At 43.9% G+C, this 23,012-nt stretch overlaps 1 protein-coding gene across 10 annotated transcripts; it reads right to left on the minus strand.

Annotated features, from left to right (window-relative positions):
* Positions 1–1,742: 1,742 nt before the first annotated feature.
* On the minus strand, positions 1,743–22,205 carry LOC115141933 (vascular endothelial zinc finger 1-like). 10 transcript variants are annotated; one of them, XM_029681349.2, is made up of 9 exons: positions 22,097–22,205; positions 19,426–19,485; positions 10,331–11,136; positions 9,269–9,364; positions 7,816–7,885; positions 7,231–7,396; positions 5,919–5,963; positions 5,431–5,499; positions 1,743–5,233 (listed from the first exon to the last, which is right to left on the minus strand). In XM_029681349.2, the coding sequence occupies exons 1-9, from the start codon at positions 22,127–22,129 to the stop codon at positions 4,911–4,913; spliced, it is 1,668 nt and encodes a 555-aa protein (XP_029537209.1). In that variant the 5' UTR covers positions 22,130–22,205; the 3' UTR covers positions 1,743–4,910. The 10 variants fall into 10 exon arrangements, with proteins under 10 accessions (XP_029537209.1, XP_064856532.1, XP_029537214.1 ...); XM_065000460.1 differs by lacking the exon at positions 9,269–9,364; XM_029681354.2 differs by lacking the exon at positions 19,426–19,485 and having other exon boundaries at positions 22,097–22,204.
* Positions 22,206–23,012: the final 807 nt, after the last annotated feature.

Raw genomic sequence — 23,012 nt, forward strand, 5'->3', positions numbered from 1 at the left:
TTGAGGTCAGGGCTCTGTGCAGGCCAGTCAAGTTCTTCCACACTGGTATCGACAACCCATTCCTGTATGGACCTCTCTCTGAACACTGGGCATTGTCATGCTGAAACAGGACATTGTTGCCAGAATGTTGGAGACAGAATATTCTTCCTCCACCAAACTTTACAGTTGACACGAGGCATTCAGGCAGGTAGAGTTCTCCTGGCAATATTTAGGGTAAACTGTCAAGTGTAAATGTGTTTCTGAATGAGAAGTGACAAATGATGTGATGCATTTCTTGTGACTTGAATGGTAATGAATGGATCCATTATGCTGCCACATGCCAGGGCCACAACACAATGTATGTGTGGTGGTGCTGGTGGCGGAGTGAAGTGAGACTGCAAATGTACACTCACCGGACAGTTTATTAGTTACACCCATCTCGTACCTGGTCGGACCCCCTTTGCCTCCAGAACACCCACTCTACAAGTCGGTAAACGTTCCACAGGGATGTTGGTCCATGCTGACACGATGGCAATCATGCAGTTGCTGCAGATTGGATGGCGCTACACCTTTGACACCAGGCAGGATGGGTCCATCTACTCATGCTGCTTACACCAAATCCTGCCTCTGCCATCAGCATGATGCAACAGGAACCGGGATTCGTCGGACCAGGTCATATTTTTCGACTCAATTGTCCAATGTTGGTGATCAAGTGCCCACTGGAGAAACTTCTAGTTTTTACCTGATACGAGTGGAACCTGGTGTGTCTTCTGCTTCAATAGCCCATCCGTGACAAAGATCAATGAGTTGTGCGTTCCAAGATGCTGTCTGCACACCACTGTGCCGTTATTTGTCTGTTTGTGGCTTGACTGTTGGCTTTCACAATTCTTGCCTCTTAATGCCATTCTCCTTCCACCTCATCAGCTCATCATGAGCTGTTTTCGCCCACAGGACTGCTGCTGACAATATTTTTCGCACACTTTTCGGGTAAAACCTAGACACTGTCAAGCTTGAAAAGGCCAGGAGGGCAATTTCTGAGATGCTGGATCCGCTTTGCCTAGCACCGACGATCATACCACGCTCAGTCACTTAGAATGATTAAAACAAGTGACCTAACATTCAATCAAAACTGAATGTCTCAATGCCTGCCTGCTTTATATAGTAAACCACTCATCACCATGAACTCACTATCGGAGCGAGCCATTTTTGTGAACAGGTGGTGTACCTAATAAACTGTCCAGTGTGTGTAAAGTCCCCACTCCATCCTCTTCAGTCATGCATCTTTGCCTTCTAAATTACTTGGATCCACACTGACACGAACCTCATCCCCAAGCTAATGTGCACTGAACCAGATTACATTGACACAAACAGTAGGAGCTGAAGTCTGGACCGCAAAAATATGAAAATGTGAGAAAAAAAAAAAAAAACTAGAATACTGTGTGCAGTTCACACAAACAAAACAAACAAAGACACCCCATCCAAGTTTCCAAGTTTAATTGATAAAAATTTAAATGAGAAGAAAAAAAACACCCACACACAGCATGGTTTGGCACAATACACCCCAAATCCTCTCAATACGCAGTCACAGAGGCACTTATCATTACACCATACTCCAATAGCACGCCAACTGTGAGCCAGGCAGTGTAGACACCTGAGGGGGGAATGGGGGACGAGAGAAAGGAGATACCTCCTAAAAGGTGTTGGGTGAGCCAAATGTTAACTCCGTCCTCCCTACACTGAGACTCAGCATAGACAGTCCACAATCATGTTTTATAGTTCTTTTATTTAGACAACCCAAATAAAAGGCACATAAAAACATTGCGCATATGTTTACAATTATTCTTGACACACATATGTATAAAAAAAAAAAAGTAGGAATGTTTACCTTTATGCTAATTAGAAAGCCTAGTCTTCGTATATACAAAATTACCATTGTTAATGTTCTAATACAAAAAGATTTATAAAAAGTTTTTTCCTTGCATGTGTCTACCATAACTAACATGTCCTCTGAACTAAATGGTTTTGTACAAAGATATACATTCATCAGCCTTCACAGGGCTCCAAGAACTTCCAAATCATAAAGAAAATTGAGAAAGATCAGACCAACTTTTCTCTTCCAAAACTCAAAGTTAAGCCCAAAACCATCATTGCATTTAAAAAAAAATGTAGTGTCATCGTAAACAAATTAAAAGTATTTGGTTAAAAAGAAACTGATGGTGCATAAGAGTAATGGCCCTTTATTTAAAAAATGATTACAGAACATGTTTTCAAAATGTTTATAACGGTTTAGAATGTTGCTTACAAAACACTTAATTGAATGTAAACCATACTCCCCGCCTCCAAAAATGACAACATATCAATTTGGTTGAGGGGGCTGTCTAGCTCTTAGCCATCTGAATAGTTAAGGCTTCCTTCACAAAACAAGTCCATCACCATAGACATTATGGCATCTGTGAGAGCAGAGGCAGCACCATTGAATTCTGAAATAGTACACTTTCTTCTTCTACTACTACTTCTATGAGTTGGCAAACAAACTAAAAGGGTGCATACTGCCACCTGGAGTGTGTTGTTAGAACAAGGTAGGCGATTTACTGCCACCTGCAGTTATGGAATGTTTCCTCATGAGTATAATTCATTGGTTGATCCCACCTGAAAACCTGGATAGAATTATGTGATCCTTCCTTAACCCTATAGGAAGTCCCATCCAGTTGACTTCTTCAAAAAGTCCTCAATGGCGCTGCCCATGCTAAAACAGGCTATTGGGCACTAACTAGTGTTGTCTAAGTCTATGTCCATCACATCTAGAAGAGGAAGCAGAGGTGTGAAATAGTCTTGTTGTAAAGCAGTTCAGGCACACTAGTTACGGCCACTGCGGAAGGCCAAATGACAAACATACACGTACTTCAAAACTATTCTGTTTGTAGTGTTTTCTTTTTTAAAAAGTTGTCAAGTCTAATTACTTTTTTTACTCAACCCAAACTTGGACGAGCTCAGACGTCCACATGCAACATCGATGGAAAGGGAATCCAATGCCAACAAGACCACAACTCCATACCAGATTAGAGTAATTATCTTGGGGCACTGTGTTGGCATGCATGCAATACTAGCAAAGGCCTCATACATCTTGCCTTTCCCAAGACACAGGGAAGACGAGGCCACTGATGAGGGCAGAAGTCTCTGAACAACGTCCACCAGTTTGACATACAGCCTGATTTTGGGGCAATGGCTCACATCGGCGCCGTGCCGGCTACACGTGTTCCAAAGAGTTCCTGCCAGTTGAGGGAGAGGCCTGTGTACTGAACATAGGCCTAGGCAGCGCCAGTAGGCACTGGGCTGGGAAAGGAAGCAGCCCTGTGACCCTTGACCCATAATCTTTGACCATTCTAGAACACATGTAGTTGACACAGCCTCTCATCTCTGCTTCCATTCTCTTTCTGGGCACCTTGGGCCCCAGATGGCAGTTTTGGTTCTACAGTAATATAATAAAAAGGACCTAAGACGACAGAAAAACCTCAAACTAACCTGGGAAGTAAACTATGCAAAAGTAGTCCAATGGACGGTCGTATTGACATTGATAAAGTAATTGCAGCCCTGACCTGTGTTGAAGGATATCTACTTTTATTACATTTTTTGAAAGGCAAAGACAAAATAATAAAATAATTGTGTTGTAATATTTACAAAGAATGGGTATAAGGTCAACCAAGGTTGCGTGTTGACCTTAAATTGATCCTTTTACTCTCATCAAAAGACTGGACTACTCTCAGTACGGTTCCTGAGTAGAAGTTCATATTTATAAGATCCTAAACCTGCAATAAAAAAAACTAAAAAGAGGGGGGGATTAAATGGCCCTACCAAAACCTCTCCCAACATAACTATTTTCACTAAAAGTTTTAAAAGGTGAACTTTGGGACTGTTTTTTCAGCATAGTGTCTACTGTGCCACTAGGTGGCTCTGATAGCCTCTACATTAACAAGGCTCACAGCCAACACTACTAATTTTGATTCTTAATAATACTGCTGTTTTCAGGACATTAACTTGGGGATATGCTTTCAGTGCGAGACATTTCCTCCTTGTGTTCCTGTAACATTACCACTGTAATGTCCTCCGGCTACTTTATCAAGTCATCTAAAAATACACCTGACAACTATTCCAAAAACAAAACTAACAAAAACCATGTATAGGTTTACAGTAACCAGCAGTGAGAATGTGACCATTTTCCAGAGATGGCATCAGGACCTGGGAGAGCTCACCTTACGCAGTCAAAGGCATTGACCTAAGATTGAACTGTTGAGCCTTTGATATTTTTCTCTCCAGAAAAAAAATCACCATCCTGCAAAATGGTAGCCTTTGTCCCCTTTGCTGTACTTAACTCCTTACAAAGCATACAACTATTAAATACTGATTAGCAGGCTATAATAATAATAACAAAAGGAAAACTAATATAAAAACCATCTGCTCTGTAAGAGAGCATTTAAAAACATTAATACCAGCAATACGTTTGTTACAGTTTCATTCCAATGCCAAATGTGCAGGTATGTTCTGACGCAAGGCGAGGCATAACTCGCTGTTTGTTTACGTCAGGCTTCCACGTGGAGCATCATTCCTCCATTCCTCCTTCCGAGACTTCACATGATTTCCAGGACTGTTCTCCTACCGGCAATTAAAAGGTAATAAAATGCACCAGCATCTACAGGGGCTGGCCAGTCCACCTCTCATCATGCTGCTCCCACTGCAGCCAGACAGACAGACAGGTACAGCGTCCAGCTAGCCCACCATACTACACCTCTGCTCTACTACAAGATCATCTATAGTACTCCTAGTAAGGAGGAAGGTCTGCTAAAGTAAGGGAGGAGGTGGTGGTTTGGGGGTAGAAGGAGAGAGGTGGGAGGGGTTGATAAAGAGATGCTAACCAGGGGCCAGGGAAGGGGTTACTACCAGGGAGGGGAGGAAGGCAGGACCTGGGAGAGAAAAGGCATGCTATCCATGGGCCGCATGGCGATGTTAAGCGGCCCGGTTATATTCATGGGCATCCCAGAGGTGATGGCCACAGGGTGGGCTATATTCATGGGCCCAGTGATGGTCACTGGGTGCTGCAGGTTGATTGGAGAGGTGATGTTGACCGTGCTGGTGGTGATGTTCATCTGGGCGGCGATGGTTACCGGGTTGCTGGCGTTGCCACGGTTCATCGCCGAGGTGATGGCGGCAGAGTTGGTGACGGGCGTCACTGAGCCGGAGTTGTGCACGTTGTTAGAGTCTGAGGAAAAATGAGGGAGGGAAGAAGCGAAAGAAAGACAGAATGAGCTGGATGATCGTTCATTACAAACCATTTAGGATAGCCCCAAGCTCCACAGGGTTAGAGGGGCCGAGGTTTGAGTCACTGCAACGGTCAACACACACATTAAAATGATTAGACATTATAAAACAAAAATGGTAGGATTCTTATGAACCTACCTTGAAAACGAGAGATGTCCATAAGGACTTGGAACGAGTTATTTAAGATCTCTCCTACCGTCAACTCACCTGAGGGGGCAATTCAAAAAGCAGGATCAATGTGCTAGCCAGCTAACTTTCAGCTAATATTCAGAAACACTTTATTTCATACTATAGTCAACTTGAAATGGTATGGTATAATTAACTCACTGCTTTAAACAACCCATATTCCACTTAAACATTCCGAGTTGTAATTTAAGGTTGATCAAAGTCGTTTGGCTAGCTAACTTATTGATCCTGCTTAATGAAATAAAACCCTGATACCTGAATAACCATAACACACAAGCATCTGCAACGACTTGGTTGTAAAACAACTAGAACTACACACGCTAGGCTAGAAGACAGATCTGTAGTGGAAAATGGGCCACTTCAATGCATAAGTAAGTATACAGCTACAAATTTGGAGGGGTTGGGATCGGGATGGGTTTCGGCTTTAGCTACTAGATTACCTTTTCGTAGCCCTGAGTGGTGGTTCCACTGCCAGTCACTTAGCCCTATTCAGAGATACAGACAGATAGGGGTTACATTGATTGACAGGACTGATTGGGACAGGGCATCACTTGGTTCTGCGTGCCAGAAGGGCATAGGGGGACACAAGTCATTGGGTTAGATACACGAAGGGCCAATCATTTGGCCTTCTACCAAGTACTAAAATGTTTAATGCACATTGTAGCTGGTGAGGACAGAAATAGATAATGTATGCATAATCATTTTATTAGGTCAAATGATTAGGGTCTGCTGAACAATAGATTTTGCCCGTGCCATTTTAGAGTGATCTTATTCTTCCAAACTGGACTTCAACACCCATAAGTCAGTGGAGGTTTGACAAACCAACAAGAGAGCAGATGTTATAAACCTCAATTTCAACAGCTGACAAAACAAGATACCCACAGAGTCTGAAAACAGCATACAGACCCATCAACACTTAAGAGGATATTAAGTGTTTTCTTTGGTCGACTCGCATGTCGCATTTGAATGACTTGTATTGCTGCACTAGTTCGCTATGAGCGTCAAATGAATTGAACGTTCAAAGCCCTTTAAATTTAGACCGTCTCCTACCAGATTTCCTGCTACAGGCTATCCATTTCTGTCAGCAGAGATACTCGTCATCCCCACCACACATGTAAACAACTGGTAAACCAGACAGGGCTGTGGGTTGGCCCCAGCAAATTGACATTATCATGCCATGAATCCCTGAATGAGTGGTAACACAGTCCTTATCAGTTGTGGACTGTTGTACAGTACATTTGAATCTGTAAGTCAATTTGTGGTGCTGCACTGAAGGATATGAATGTCCATGAAAATGGCTAATAGAAGGTAGGCCTATTCCTAATCATTCTTTATCCTGACGCAAATATATTGGAATCAAATACATACAGACATGGGTCACTCTCCACTCCATTTCATAATTCTGAAGAAACTCTCGTATCAAAACAAGAGTTTTTACTGGACAAATTCAGGTAGGTCCCCCTTTGTTTCATTCCATTTAAGAAACATTTAGCAACAGAATCGGCAGAATGAATACACCCCTGACGTCGTGCTTTGTGCCTGCCTATGTTGTACAGGACACCACAGAACAACAATGCATGGGGTGCTCTCAGCATAAAGATAGGGACAGAATAAATACCTAAAGTATTTTTTAAGAAAACAAATATAAGATTTAATACCTAGGTCTGGAGCACCCCAGGCTAGGTGTGGCTGAGTGGAGAGTGGGAAGGATGGAGGGAGTGGAGGAGGAGAGTGGGAGGCTGCTTGGCATACCTTTATTACAGGGGTTGTTGAAGCTGGCCTGGCCGTGGGTCTTGAGGTGGCTAGTAATGTAGGCAGCGCTCAGCATCTTGCCACAGATGTTGCAGGTCACCTTGCCCTCGTGTCGGATCATGTGGGAGCGCAGGCGGTCTTTGGTGGCGAAAGCAGAGGTGCAGGCCTGGGGTGGTATACAGGAACAATGACAGGGATATCAGATGAGATACAGCCTGATACAGATTGTATTACAACCGGCCGTGATTGGGAATCCCACAAGGCAGCGCACAATTGGCCCAGCATCAACCGGGTTTGGCGGTCATTGTAAATAAGAATTTGTTCTTAACTGACTTACCTAGTTAAATAAAGGTTAAATCAAAAAATATCTATATTTTTTAAAACTCACTCAATGAGTTTGTGTGTGTGTACACTGCAGACATGTCTGACATCTTGAAGACTCAGGAAAGATGACATATTTTACAATTGGGAGTTAGCGTAATAATCTCATCCTTAATCCAACAAAACAGGAGTGAATGTGCGGTACAGGAAAGTGACCATAAACAGGGAAGGGGGCGTCCCGGAGGAGGATGCCTGGCTCCTTACCGTTACTTGGCATTTGAAGGGTCTCTCTGAGGAATGAACATGCTTCACATGACAGCTTAGATGGTCAGGCCTGCAGGAGGAGAGGACACAGAAGAACACAGGCATTTTAAAACCTGGTATAATAGCTAAAACACCAGTACAGTTTAATCAATAATGCCATACACTGACAGTAGCTGGGGCTACTCTGTTGACACGTGATTCAATTAACAAAATGGGCCAACAAAGATTGCAGGCAAATTACAAATTCTCAGTGAACCCACAGTTATACCATAATAGTTCAATTATGTTTAATTTAATAAATAAAACATCTACAGTAAATGTATGTTAGTCTCATGGTGTCCATATCGGACCCATGGGACACAAGCTATTAGAGCATCAATCCACTACTACACCCCTCCCAAATGAATAAATACTACACCCCTCCCAAATGAATAAATACTACACCCCTCCCAAATGAATACTTACACCCCCCCCAAATGAATAAATACTTACACCCCCCAAATGAATAAATACTTACACCCCCAAATGAATAAATACTTACACCCCCCAAATGAATAAATACTACACCCCTCCCAAATGAATAAATACTTACACCCCTCCCAAATGAATAAATACTTACACCCCTCCCAAATGAATAAATACTTACACCCCTCCCAAATGAATAAATACTTACACCCCTCCCAAATGAATAAATACTACACCCCTCCCAAAGTAATAATTGATGTTCTTGCAACAAGACCAGATAATTATTCAGTTAAGCCACACCAAAGAATAACCAGAGGGATAGAATTTAGACATTTTTTCAAAATCGAACTAGAACTCTATTCTACAACATCACAAAAAATAAAATAATCTGCTCTACAGTATACCCTGGAGAAAACAATTATCTGGCAACCACAGCCGTCCATCTGTCGTTCAGTTCTCCTCTGCCCTCACTAAGCCGCACTAGTGAAATGTAGCTATTGGACAAACACAGCCAGAGAATTCCCCTCCAACAAAGGAGGAGAGTGTGGCTTAAAAATGTCTCTAAGGAGGCAGTTTCACACTAGCAGGCTTTTCGTGATGGCGAGCAGTAGTCCAATCCCATCTCCTCAGGAGTGCAGTGGAGCTCAAAAGCTCACATCTCCCCTCACACACAACACTCCTTCGTTAAAGAACAGGGGAATAGCCTCTTTCAGGACTGCCAAGCGTGAAAATTAACATGCACCTCTAGCCGCATAAGAGTAAGATTTGTTACTTTGCGCCAAGTCACTATGATTATGATACAATATACTTCACTAGTTGCTAATAATTTGGCTCAAGAACTTCACCGTTCACTGACAACTTAATGATGTCTGAAAGGGTTAGGTTGGGGGGGGGAATAACAAAATACTCTCCAATATTGGAAATAACAAAAGGGGAGGAGCTAAATCAATGATTAGAAATCAGACCAGTCAGTGAGTCAGAACACTACCATTGGCCTTGGGAGCTGCAGGAGTTACACTGGAGACCCATCTCTTCTGGTGCCGTCTGGCCCCTGCAGCATTCTCCCTGTCCCCTGCCGATATCCCTGAGAGGGGGGACACGAGGGACTACTATGTGACGCACGCAAAGCTCCAGATACTGTTTATATACATGGTGGGGCACTGCTTGCATGTCATGAGCCAGTACTAATGGTCTGAACAGAAGCTGCGTGGGGCATCAGTAATCATGGCCGAGCTTCATAAAAGCTACACACAAACAAGAGGTGGTCCAGAACAACAATTAAGGACTTTGTCTCATAGGGTTACCATATAAATAGGCATTCTGGTATGTGATTTCTGGCATTCAAATTATACTCCACCTTGTTCTTTGATTGAGGAATTTCATTCAAAGTGGAAATTGTACATAACACCTTTTGGCTATGTGCATTAAAGCATCATAGTGGAAACATACTAGTATGCAAAGCAATGTTCCTAAATTCCTATTGATTGAGACTGATTAACCAGTCCAATTCAATTACATTCCAACACACGAGGATTTCCAAAATTCATCACACCTTTAAATTATTAGGCTACGGACCACTGAATATCAATTTCAAGTGGAATGTTTTTACCCAACCAAGCCCGCCATTGACTTGAATCATCCTCATATTAATCTAGGGCTACATATGACATTGTTTTATGAGGCTGCACCTGTTGGATACGATCTGCCCTCTTGTAGTCCTTTATGCCTGTCAGTTAGGCTTCTTCTTCTACAACATAGTCGTATCCTGTACATAAATGTATCCGATTCTGAATTAAGATGACTTTTGAAAAGTTGTGATATGGCCCTCTTGCTTTTCCCCCACAATCAGGAAATATATTTGGGGCCCATTAAAATGGAAGCAGTGAAAAAGAGATAACGATAAGAAATATGTGAAATTCCAAAGAACCTTACACAAAACTCTTTGTCAGAATGCATTATTGACAATTACAGTTCAACATGTACTATGGACAATAACATTTTTTTAAGTGGACTAAAGGAAAACTTGAATAAGTTGAACTGCGCCACGCACCTGGAGAAGCCCTTCCCACAGACAGAGCAGATGTAAGGTTTGTGAACGCCCCCGTCGTGTGAGCGCACGTGGTAGGTCATGCGGTCCTTTCTCTTGAAGCGCTGCTGGCAGATGGGGCACTCAAAGGGCTTCTCGTCTGAGTGGGACAGCTTGTGACGGTTCAGGTGGTAGACGTCACGGAAGGCCTTGCCACACATCTCACAGCCGTGGTTCTTCTTCACTGGCTTGGCAGGCTTCTTGGGCTGGCTCTGCTGCTGATGATGATGGTGCTGCTGGTGCTGCTGCTGGGGCACCATGGTGGGAGACATGATGCTGGAGCCCGTGGAGGCTGAGGTTGTGGCCGTGGTGAGGATGCCAGCGATGGTGGAGATGTAAGAGGGCTGCCCGCCGCTGTTCTCGCGCTGTGGCACTGTGGAGATCATGGGCACCATGGTGGGTGCCGTCTGTGTCTTCTTGGGACGAGACACCATCTTGACGCCCGTATGGCAGGACTCGTGCCGTCTGAGATGGTAGCTGTCCCGGAAGGCCTTGTTGCAGTAGCCGCAGATGAAAGGCGTTTTGGACTTGGGCTCTTTCTTCACCACTACAACGGGACCACCGCCGCTGCCTCCTCCTCCGCCGCCTCCCCCTGTTCCACTGGCCACATTGTCCTTGAGGAGCTCTGCGACGCTGACTGGGGGCTTCTGGTCCAAGAGGATGGGCATCACAGGCTTCTGGTCCACAGGTTCTGGTCCTCCTGACTGGAGGAGAGGCAGCAAGCTGTTCTGGGCCACCTGGTGCTGGTGATGCAGGGCTTCATTGGCCTGCTGGAAGGACAACACAAAGACAGCCATGTAGAAGCACATCAGTACACAGTCTACAGTGTCAGTCACACCGTCAAAGCTACTACAGCTGCATGTAGCAGAGAGAGAGAAAGTGAGAGACCTGTTTCTGACTGCTCCAGAGAGTTGAAACGGACTGCCTTGTCAGCAGAACTACCCCTGTTTCCAAGATAAGGATGACAGTAAAACAGAACTTCTCATTTTTAAAAGAATTGAGCAGAGAATGACAATTTGATTCACTTTTCTTATTTGAAGAGTCCATTTGGTTGTCAGCTTCCATTTATAGATGTTGATGAATTTCATGAACTAAGCTATACTACTCAAACGCTTTTCTGGTGATATCTAAGGGTAGCCTTGTGGGTGACGTTGAGGTTTGAGGTTCAAAAGGAGGTTGCTCAATTTATGCCATTATTCATTTAAGTAGGCAAGTCAGTTAAGAACAAATTCTTATTTACAATTGACTGCCTACACCGGCCAAGCCCCCGGCGACGCTGGGCCAAATGTGCGCCACCCTATGGGACTCCCAATCACAGCCAGGTGTGATACAGCCTGGAATCAAACCACTGTGTCTGTAGTGACGCCTCTCGCACTGAGATGCAGTGCCTTAGACAGCGGCGCCACTCGGGAGCACCCCAAAAAATAACAATTATTCCAAGTCTTCCCCTGTGCCATTCAGGCAGCTACGTTACTACTACTACAACCCCTGTCAGCATGAATGCTGCGTTCTAAGAGGAAGGACAGGCTTTAAAAAGAGGGACATCCATTCATTTACCAGAAATAGAAAGGGAGCCATTTCCAGCCAGGGCATCCGAGCCTCTCAGAAAAAACACAAGTGCAGCCCTGATGAACGTGGTGTGAGAAGAGGGTTAGGAGGGGAGAAGAGGGTTAGGAGGGGAGAAGAGGGTTAGGAGGCAGCTGTTCAAGGTGCACACATGAGAGGATTTAAACTGAGATTTGAGCTCAGTGGGTGATGTAGTCAGTTATGTCGTGCCAGAATGACATGAACAATATACAGTACACCAACGTATACCTGACCAACTACACACATACAATGAATCGACAGGTTTGTTTCACTTTGTAGATTTACGCCTCTTGACCTTTTCGCCAAATCTCGAGTTGTATTTTTTTAAACTATGAAGACCAAATCTAGAATTGTACACCCAAAATATTCAACTCGAGATCTGCTCAAACGAATCCATCAAAGATACACAAGTAACCTTAGTGCTGCTTTTGATACCATCGATCACCACATTCTTTTGGAGAAATTGGAAACCCAAATTGGTTTACACGGACAAGTTCAGACCTGGTTCAGATCTAATCTGTTGGAAAGATATCAGTTTGTCTCGGTGGATGGTTTGTCCTCTGACAAATCAACTGTAAATTGCGGTGTTTCTCAAGGTTCCGTTTTAAGACCACTATTGTTTTCACTATATATTTTACCTCTTGGTAATGTCATTCGGAAACATAATGTTAACTTTCACTGCTATTTGGATGACACACAGCTGTACATTTCAATGAAACATGGTGAAGCCCCAAAATTGCCCTCGCTAGAAGCCTGTGTTTCAGACATAAGGAAGTAGATGGCTGCAAACGTTCTACTTTTAAACTTGGACAAAACAGAGATGCTTCTTCTAGGTCCCAAGAAACAATGACATCTTCTGTTGAATCTGACAATTAATCTTAATGGTTGTACAGTCGTCTCAGATAAAACTGAAGGACCTCAGCGTTACTCTGGACCCTGATCTCTTTTTTGACGAACATATCAAGGCTATTTCAAGGACAACTTTTTTCCATCTACGTAACATTGCAAAAATCTGAAACTTTGTCCAAAAACGATGCAGAAAAATTAATCCATGCTTTTGTTACTTCTAGGTTAGACTACCCAAATTGGTCTACATGGACAAGTTCTGGCCTGGTTTAGATCTTATCTGTCGGAAAGATAACAGTTTGTCTCTGTGAATGGTTTGTCCTCTCTACTTTCCGGCTACCCGGATAAAGCACTAAATAAACTTCAGTTAGTGCTAAACACAGCTGCTAGAATCCTGACTAGAACCAAAAAATTTGATCATATTACTCCAGTGCTAGCCTCTCTACACTGGCTTCCTGTTAAGGCAAGGGCTGATTTCAAGGTTTTACTGCTAACCTACAAAGCATTACATGGGCTTGCTCCTACCTATCTTTCCGATTTGGTCCTGCCGTACATACCTACACGTACGCTACGGTCACAAGACACAGGCTTCCTTACTGTCCCTAGAATTTCTAAGCAAATAGCTGGAGGCAGGGCTTTCTCCTATAGAGCTCAATTTTTATGGAATGGTCTGCCTACCCATGAGAGAGACGCAGACTCGGTCTCAACCTTTAAGTCTTTATTGAAGACTCATCTCTTCAGTCGGTCATATTAGTAGTCTGGCCCAGGAGTGTGAAGGTGAACGGAAAGGCTCTGGAGCAACGAACCGCCCTTGCCGTCTCCCCTCTCTCCAGTGGGATTCTCTGTCTCTAACCCTATTACAGGGGCAGAGTCACTGGCTTACTGGTGCTCTTCCATGCCGTCCCTAGGAGGGGTGCGTCACTTGAGTGGGTTGAGTCACTGACGTGATCTTCCTGGGGTTGGCGCCCCCCTTGGGTTGTGCCGTGGCAGAGATCTTTGTGGGCTATAGTCCGCCTTGTATCAGGATGTTAAGTTGGTGGTTGAAGATATCCCTCTAGTGGTGTGGGGGCTGCGCTTTTCAAAGTGGGTGGGGTTATATCCTGCCTGCTTGGCCCTATCCAGGGATCTCATCGGATGGGGCCGTGCCTCCTGACCCCTCCTGTCTCAGCCTCCAGTATTTATGCATCGGGGGCTAGGGTCAGTCTGTTATATCTGGAGTACTTCTCCTGTCTTATCCGGTGGGAATTGAATTTACTCTCGCTCAGGACTACCTGGCATGAAGACTCCTTGCGTCCCCAGTCCACCGGACGGACGTGCTACCTGTCCCAGACCTGCTGTTTTCAACTCTCTAGAGACAGCAGGAGAGGTAGAGATACTCTCAATGATCGGCTATGAAAAGCCAACTGACATTTACTCCTGAGATGCTGACTTGTTTCACCCACGACAACTACTATGATTATTATCATTTGACCATGTTGGCCATTTATGAACATCTTGGCCATCTTCTGTTATAATCTCCACCCGGCACAGCCAGAAGAGGCCTGGCCACCCCTCATGGCCTGGTTCCTCTCTAGGTTTCTTCCTCGGTTTTGGCCTTTCTTTTGGAGTTTTTCCTAGCCACTGTGCTTCTACACCTGTATTGCTTGCTGTTTGGGGTTTTAGGCTGGGTTTCTATACAGCACTTTGAGATATCAACTGATGTAAGAAGGGCTATATAAATACATTTGATTTGAACAGGCTGTCTACACACACACACCTCCCTGCCACTCAATAATCTGCCACTCAAAAATCTGTTGCATGTAAGGTGATCTTTTTTTCCTCCTCTACTGGTACAGCATCTAGAACGGGACAACCTGTGTTAGCTAACTATACCTAATAAAAAACATTAGCTGGAACACCCCCAGAGAAAATTAAATAATGTAGTGCTGACTAACAGAAAACAAACTAAAATAGAGAAAAACAGTCACGCGCACACACACTCCCAGGAATTTATTGGGTAAAATACCAATGTTTCAGCATCACGGTGGGTCATTTGATTAGATGTTCAGTAGTCTTATGGCTTGTGGGTAGAAGCTGTTAAGAATCCTCTTGGACCTAGACAAGGCGCTCCAGTACCGCTTGCCGTGCGGTAGCAGAGAGAACAGTCTATGGACTAGGGTGGCTGGAGTCTTTGACAATGTTTAGGCCCTTCCTGATACCGCCTAGTATAGAAGTCATGGATGGCAGGAAGCTTGGCCCCAGTGATGTACTGGGCCATACACACTACCCTCTGTAGGGCCTTGCTCGGCCTCCAACCTCAGTTGCTACCAGGCAGTAATGCAACCAGTCAGAATTCTCTCGATGGTGCAGCTGTAGAACCTTTTGAGTATCTGGGGACCCATGCCAAATCTTTTGGCAAACGTACAACCGCTGGATTTGGTTTTGTCATGCCCTCTTCGACTGTCTTGGTGTGCTTGGACCATGTTGGCTGTTGGTGATATGGACACCAAGGAACTTAAAGCTCTCAACCTGCTCTACTACAGCCCTGTCGATGAGAATGGGGGTGTGCTCAGTCCTCCTTTTCCTGTATTCCACAATTATCTCCTTAGTCTTGACCATGTTGAGAGGTTGTTGTCCTGGCATCTGACCTCCTCCCTATAAGCGGTCTTGCCGTTGATCAAGCCTACCACTGTTGTGTCATCAGCAAACTTAATGATGGTGTTGGAGTCGTGCCTGGCCGTGCAGTCATGAGTGAACAGGGAGTACAGGAGGGGACAGAGCATTCACCCCTGAGGGGCCCCCATGTTCAGGATCTGAGTGGCTGAGGTGTTGTTACCTACCCTTACCACCTGGGGGAGGCCCATCAGGAGGTCCAGGATCCAGTTGCTGAGGGAGATATTTAGTCCCAGGGTCCTTAGCTTAGTAATGAGCTTGGCGGTCACTATGGTGTTGAACACTGAGCAGTAGTCAATGAATAGCATTCTCACATTGGTATTCCTTTTGTCCGGGAGGGAAAGGCAGTGTGGAGTGCAATGAAGATTGCATCATCTGTGGATCTGTTGGGGCGGTATGCAAATTCGTGGGTCTAGGGTTTCTGGGATAATGGTGTTGACGTGAGCCATGACCCGACTTTCAAAGCACTTCATGGCTACAGACGCGAGTGCTACGGGTCATTCAGGCAGGTTACCTTAGTGTTCTTGGGCACAGGGACTATGGTGGTCTGCTTGAAACATGTTAGTATTACAGACTCAGACAGAGACAGGTTGAAAATGTCAGTGAAGACACTTGCCAGTTGGTCAGCGCATGCTCGGAGTACACGTCCTGGTAATCCGTCTGGCCCTGCGGCCTTGTGTATGTTGACCTGTTTAAAGGTCTTGCTCACATTGGCCACGGAGAGCGTGATCATACAGTTGTCCAGAACAGCTAAAGCTCTCATGCATGTTTCAGTGTTACTTGCCTTGAAGCAAACATAGAAGTAGTTTAGGTTGTATGGTAGGCTCGTGTCACTGGGCAGCTCTCAGCTGTGCTTCACTTTGTAGTCTGTAATAGTTTGCAATCCCTGCCACATCCGACGAGCATCAGAGCCGGTGTAGTACGATTAGAGCTTAGTCCTGTATTGATGCTTTGCCCGTTTGATGGTTCGTCAGAGTGCATAGTGGGATTTTTTTTAATAAGCTTCCGGGTTAGAGTCCTGCTTCTTGAAAGCGGCAGATCTACACTTTAGCTCAGTGTGGATGTCGCTTGTCATCCATGGCTTCTGGTTGGGGTATGTACGTACAGTCACTGTGGGGACGACATTGTCGATGCACTTATTGATGAAGCCAGTGACTGATGTGGTGTACTCAATACCATCGGAAGAATCCTGGAACATGTTCCAGTCTGTGACAGCAAAACAGTCCTGTAGCTTAGCATCTGCTTCATCTGATCACTTTTTTATTGACCAAGTCACTGGTGCTTTCTGCTTTAATTTTTGCTTGTAAGCAGGAGTCAGGAGGATAGAATTATGGTCAGATTTGCCAAATGGAGGGCAAGGGAAAGCTTTGTATGCGTCTCTGTTTGGAGTAAAGGTGATCTAGAGTTCTTTCCCTCTGGTTGCACATTTAACATGCTGAAATTATCGAATGACGGGGATGAGGGCCTGTTCGGGTGTCTGGAGTAAATCCCTCTCGTCCGGCTCATTAAAGAGAAATTCTTAGTCAAGTTTAAGGTAATAGCTGTTCTGATTTCTAGAAGCTCTTTTCGGTCTTAAGACACAGTAGCAGCAACATTATGTACAAAATAAGTTACACATTTTTTTTTAAATAAATAGCATGGTTGGTTAAGAGCCCATAAAACAGCAGAAATCCCCTCTGGCGCCATCTTTTATTTGATTTGGGGGTGTAAACACTGTCCAGAATGGTTGCTTTGACCAATTGGACAAGTTCAGGTAGTTTCTCATCTACTTCAACATTTCCTCCAATGTTATGCCTCCTGGACACGGTATCCATCTGCAATGACGAGCAGACCCTTTACTATCCAGTGCCGCTTTGAATGGCGGTAACAGAACCTACCAATGCTAATTGTTTGAAATGAAACTTGTGTTGTGTCTCAGTACGTGTTGTATAAGCAGCATGTTAGATCTGCTATAAATATTCCTTTTGGAGCAATTTCACACCACCTTTATGTGGTGCTGTGGGTGCAGGCTGGTTGAGGCGTCAAACTCTCAAACTAATTACACCCCCACGAATCACATTCATCCCACTGGCTTATGTAACCTACTACAACCATACGTAAATAAAACATTATTTGGGCCTCCCGGGTGGCGCAGTGGCCCAGTGTGCCACCAGAGACTCTGGGTTCGCGCTCAGGCTCTGTCGCAGCCGGCCGCGACCGGGAGGTTCGTGGGGCGACGCACAATTGGCCTAGCGTCGTCCGGGTTAGGCCGGTAGGGATATCCTTATCTCATCGCGCACTAGTGACTCCTGTGGCGGGCCGGGCGCAGTGCACGCTAACCAAGGTCGCCAGGTGCACGGTGTTTCCTCCGACACATTGGTGCGGCTGGCTTCCAGGTTGGATACGCACTGTGTTAAGAAGCAGTGCGGCTTGGTTGAGTTGTGTTTCGGAGGGCGCATGGCTTTCGACCTTCGTCTCTCCCGAGCCCGTACGGGAGTTGTAGCGATGAGACAAGATAGTAACTACTAACAATTGGATACCACGAAATTGGGGAGAAAAGTGGGTCAAATTCACACACACAAAAAAAAAAAAAACATTACAACATTTTAATATTTCCTTTAACAAATACTAACTCAGGAAATGTTTCAATAATCACCTACTATAATCATACACTACCCAAAATGTTGCTGATTGTCTATTGTTTTGTAGTGGTTGAAAAACATATAGCAGTGTAATGAAAACTGACAAGATAGCAAAACAATGACCCAACACTGGTAGCTAATAGAGCAGTGTACAGAGGACATCTGCAGCTGCTGGCATTGTCCAATTGGTCACGGCAGCCCCCAAAGAATGGGTGGGGGGGGCGGGCGGGGGGTTTATGAATATTTTTGGTTGGTGCGTGAATAGAGTTTCACATTGTACCCAGCAACCTTACAACGGGCAAACCAAAGACACCACGATTGAAACGACCTTGTTATTTTCCGTAATCACCATAGGGCAGGGTTAAAGAGCTGACCCCTGGGCTTTCAGGTTCAGCCAAGCATCCCAATACGGTCAGCCAGGCAGGCAAGGGATGGGGTCTGGGGTCTGGAAAAATCCCAAATTGTGTTCCTTTTTCTTTATGCTCTTTTGTGGAGCCGTAGAAGACACAAATCCAAGCAGTGATGCACTTACGACCCTCAGGGGGCCTTTGTGACACCAGTCCTGCCTGATTTGGGGATTCTGTTCAGCTGGCGGCCGCTGCAGACTGCTTAGTGAGGCAGCCGTGCTTTGGGGAATGGGAGAAAAACAGGGTTAAGTCACAGGGTGTCGAGTCCCCTTTTTGTCCTCCGTCCGCACTGAAGTTGGATCCAGACTGGAATTCTTACCACCATTAGCATTTCTTCTAGCTGTGTGTGTGTGTGTGTGAGACAGCAAGGCTCTCAGACTCAGACGCATAGGGAGCTGAAGCCCGCTGTGCCTTCACGCTGCTCTGATGATTTTGATACAAATCCGCTCTGAAGGCTGAGGTCATTCCCAGATAAATAGTTCTGAAACGGAGTGGGGGCGTGGAAAACAACAAAAACATACAGAACATATAAAAGCAGCCTGTTCTGTTAATTCAGTCAGAGATGTGGGGCGGGGCTTTACAATGGAGAAGTATCTCATTGACCACAATGCTAATCTGTTTAGATATCAGACAAGGCCCCCAAGAACACAGCTTGCCATTTGCTCAGATAAGAAGTGCCCAATTTATTTTATGATCCCAGAAACAGTAATAGTTCAAATATATTTGTATTGCTTGTGTTCTCACAAAACTTGATAAACATACTCAGGCACCAACCTGCATGAGGGAAGCAACAAGATCTGAGTGTTAACCCTGAAACCAGGACTAAGACCTTGACTACATACTTTGTTCTACCTATGTTTTGAGGGCTTGGTTGGGGTCGTGTCATGTGCAGAAAAAAAAATGTTTACAGGTTACAGGGATTTTACTGTGGAGGATATGAACTTACTCTGATCCCTGTGTAGTAGTCCCTACGTGGATTCCCTGGAACCATGGGACCTACAGAAGACTAATACAAAAGAAAAGGAAAATACTGGGTTTGTTAATAAAATTTTAACATTAACAGTAAAACAAAACCCTATTACGTATTGTCTTAGGGGAATCCTAAAACGTAGGTTTGTCCTAAAATCGTGAGAAAAGAAATTAGCCATCTTCAACGATTCAGGAGGATTACGAGAACACTATTATTGAGAACTGCATAGCTTGAACAACCCCCAAGCATAACTTCCGACGCTTACAGAACAGTAACAAGTGACGCACAGCCTCATTAGATTCTTTATCAAATCCAGCGAATCAAATGAAACCTCCAAATAACAACTACTTAGTTTCCATTTTCCTCCACTGCTCCATCACACCAGCTTCAGGTATTTGTGCCTTGTTAGCCACAAAATAAAACCATTATCAAGGGTCCTCGGCTCACGCCAATTAACTGGCAGCAGCTGCACCTCTCCAGCGCTGAGGGAACAGAACTAGGCCTACCACTACGGCTGCAATATGATTAGGCGGAGTAGGGAAGAAAAAAAAACAAGTGGCAAGTGGTTTGAGGACATACATTTTCAACACTGGTGTTCACATTTGACCTGGGATTGGGACACTACGCAGTAGGCCATTTGAGATGTTGTGAATAAGGGTCTTCAAAAAGGTCCAATTCATCTAATAATTTAACTGACACTGCATTTTGTAATGCATCTTAGGTTGCCAGATAGATTGGACAGGAAAAGTTATATACATGTCCACTAAGAGAAATAGCCTGTTCCCCTTAAGCTAACGATCCACATTCCAGGAAAATAAACATAAAAAGAGGATGTTTCAAATGTCTAGGCATACATATTCTGGATTCTTAAAATGCAATTCCCCCCAGGTGTGATGGAAAGAGAGCCATTTTCAAGATCTAGCTGACACACGTGACTTAATTCCCAATGTTTATGTAATGTCTACAATCTATGAATTTAGTGTACCTGGCAAGTTGACTGCATTCATGTTTTCTTCCTCCAAAGGCACTTTATGCTGTTTTACCCCCTTCATATATATGAAGCGAAATATATATGAGTGGCAGGTAGCCTAGTGGTTAGAGCGTTGGGCCAGTAACCAAAAGGTTGCTGGATCGAATCCCCAAGTTGACAAGGTAAAGATCTGTCCTTCTGCCCCTGAATAAGGAAGTTAACGCACTGTTTCCCGGTAGGCCATCACTGTAAATTAGAATGTGTTCTTAACTAACTTGCCTAGTTAAATATAAAATCATCTACTGTATTCTAGTCAGGGCTCCTCCTATATAACTATTGCTATACACATTTTCTACTCTTAACTGTCCAGACACACACCATCATATACATAACTCATCCTGATATTTCTTAATTCCATTATTTTAATTTAGGAGTATTTGTGTATAATTGTTAGGTACTGTTGGAGCTAGAAACACAAGCATTTCGCTGCACCTGCAATAACATCTGCAAAATATGTGTACACATATTTTCAGATGTTTAACATCTTGTTACAAGCACACATTAGTAAATACTACAATTCCTCTGCATGGACATAGTGCAACGAGAGGATAGGTTTTTACATGGACAACTTTTCACCTACTGCCAGAGGGTAGGAAAAGCATTTTTGCAACTGATGCAAGATGTGCATTGCTAAAAATGCTGTAACCATGTCCAGAAATTCTGAATATGTATAGATTGGATGGATATAGGTACTTAATAAAATGGTAAATACTATCCCTATTCCTGGATTTGCTATTTAAATCGCACCAAAGGCAGACAACTAAGGACATGAATATCCTCCGCGAGCTGCCTAATAGAAATCTCAGACATATGGAAGGCGGGTTACACATTATCAGTAGTGCAAGAATTAGCTAGCATCTTGGCTGCAGATTACTGCATAGTTTGAATTCTTTCTCCAACCCGCGGTTACATATTTTGGGACGAGGAAAAGGGGGGAAATTTTAGAATCGGAAGTGCGGGGTATTCCCTCCTCGTGCCCAGCACGTATACAAGTGCGATTTACTGAAAGTAGAACATCATTCAAATCCTATCAAAATGTGTAAACAAAATCACTGACTGCAAAAAAAAAAAGAAAAATACAGTTTTCATGCCACATTTACTCGCTAGCTAGCATGGCTCGCCGCTGGAGGCTGGATTGTTCTCGTTCTTTGAGGCTAGCTACAACTAGCTGGCTAGCATCCTAACTAACAAACGCGCGGCCATGATTACTTGCTAGCTTGCTTAGTTTTTATATTTAACTAAATGGGGCCCATTCCAATGTATCCGGTATTTATAATAAACATGCATTAGCGGATTTTGATTAAAGTATGCATTAACACCAACAATTTACAAGAACTGGGGGGGGGCACCCAGATGCCATCCCCTCCCTCTCTCTCTAGCGTCATCCATATACCTCACAGCTGGAAGTCTGGGATTGATGTAGTGAGCTAGCGAGCTAACGTTAGCTCTTTCAGCGGATTGCTCATAGGCTAGCCAATATTAGCTAACGCTACCATTGTTTTGCTTGAATAGTTTTACTAGAAATCCACGTTTAAAATCACCATTAGCAACGGTGCATTAGACATCTAGTAACATTTAGATGTAGTTAATCAAATTTACCACTCTGATGACACTTACCTGGAATAAAAATGTACTCCAGCTCGGTTCCATTGCAACACTTAAAATCTGCAGGAAACCTAGACGGAATCTACAACAAAGCAGCTAAACATGGCAGCTGCTACAACTTCCTGTAACCCTCCGGGCTGAACCATTTCTAGTCGACGTTTATGGGACGTTGGAGATTTCTCAGAAATGAACATAGTGTAAATTGGCTTGTATTAAAATATTGTGACTGTAAAATGTGTTTCTAATACTATGTATTGGGAAACGATTGAATGGTATATGATGTGGCGCGTATAAATACACACAAAATATGATCGACATGGAACGTGTTCCCCCATTTGTCGTGCTTAACTAGTCCATTGGAGCGCCTTCCAGAGATCGCATAAAAGTACATTTTCAATATGCCATCGTCAAATATGGTTACTGATTGTGCCTGTATTTATCATTACATTATGTTACAACACAAACACTAGGGGGAAAGCAACATGTTGTTTCTATACAGTTTAGTTACTATTTGTCAACCCCTTGAAATCAAATTTTAAGAAATCCTTTCAAGATTTGCTTGGATTGCAAAATATTGACCTCCAGACACAAATGCTTGCATAACACAATTAGGATGCAACATATGCATAACATTAATTAATATACAAATGTGCTCAGAACCTACCTCCATCGTCCATTATCTGATAACCACCATGGCCTAGCTCTAACACTGTAATACTGTAATGATGAATCACTTACATAGATAGACGTATATAATAATCACTTAACCACAGCAGTCACTTCAAATTAAATCAGTGAAACAATTAAACTTAGATTTTTTTTCCAGATTGCATTTGGTTACTGCCATATGTTGCTCTCAGGAAAAAAAAGAGAATTGGGAAGATTCCAACCCTAAACAGGAATGTCGTAAAATGTAAATGTATCACTT

Source organism: Oncorhynchus nerka, linkage group LG14, assembly GCF_034236695.1.
Source record: "Oncorhynchus nerka isolate Pitt River linkage group LG14, Oner_Uvic_2.0, whole genome shotgun sequence".
NCBI lineage: Eukaryota > Metazoa > Chordata > Actinopteri > Salmoniformes > Salmonidae > Oncorhynchus > Oncorhynchus nerka.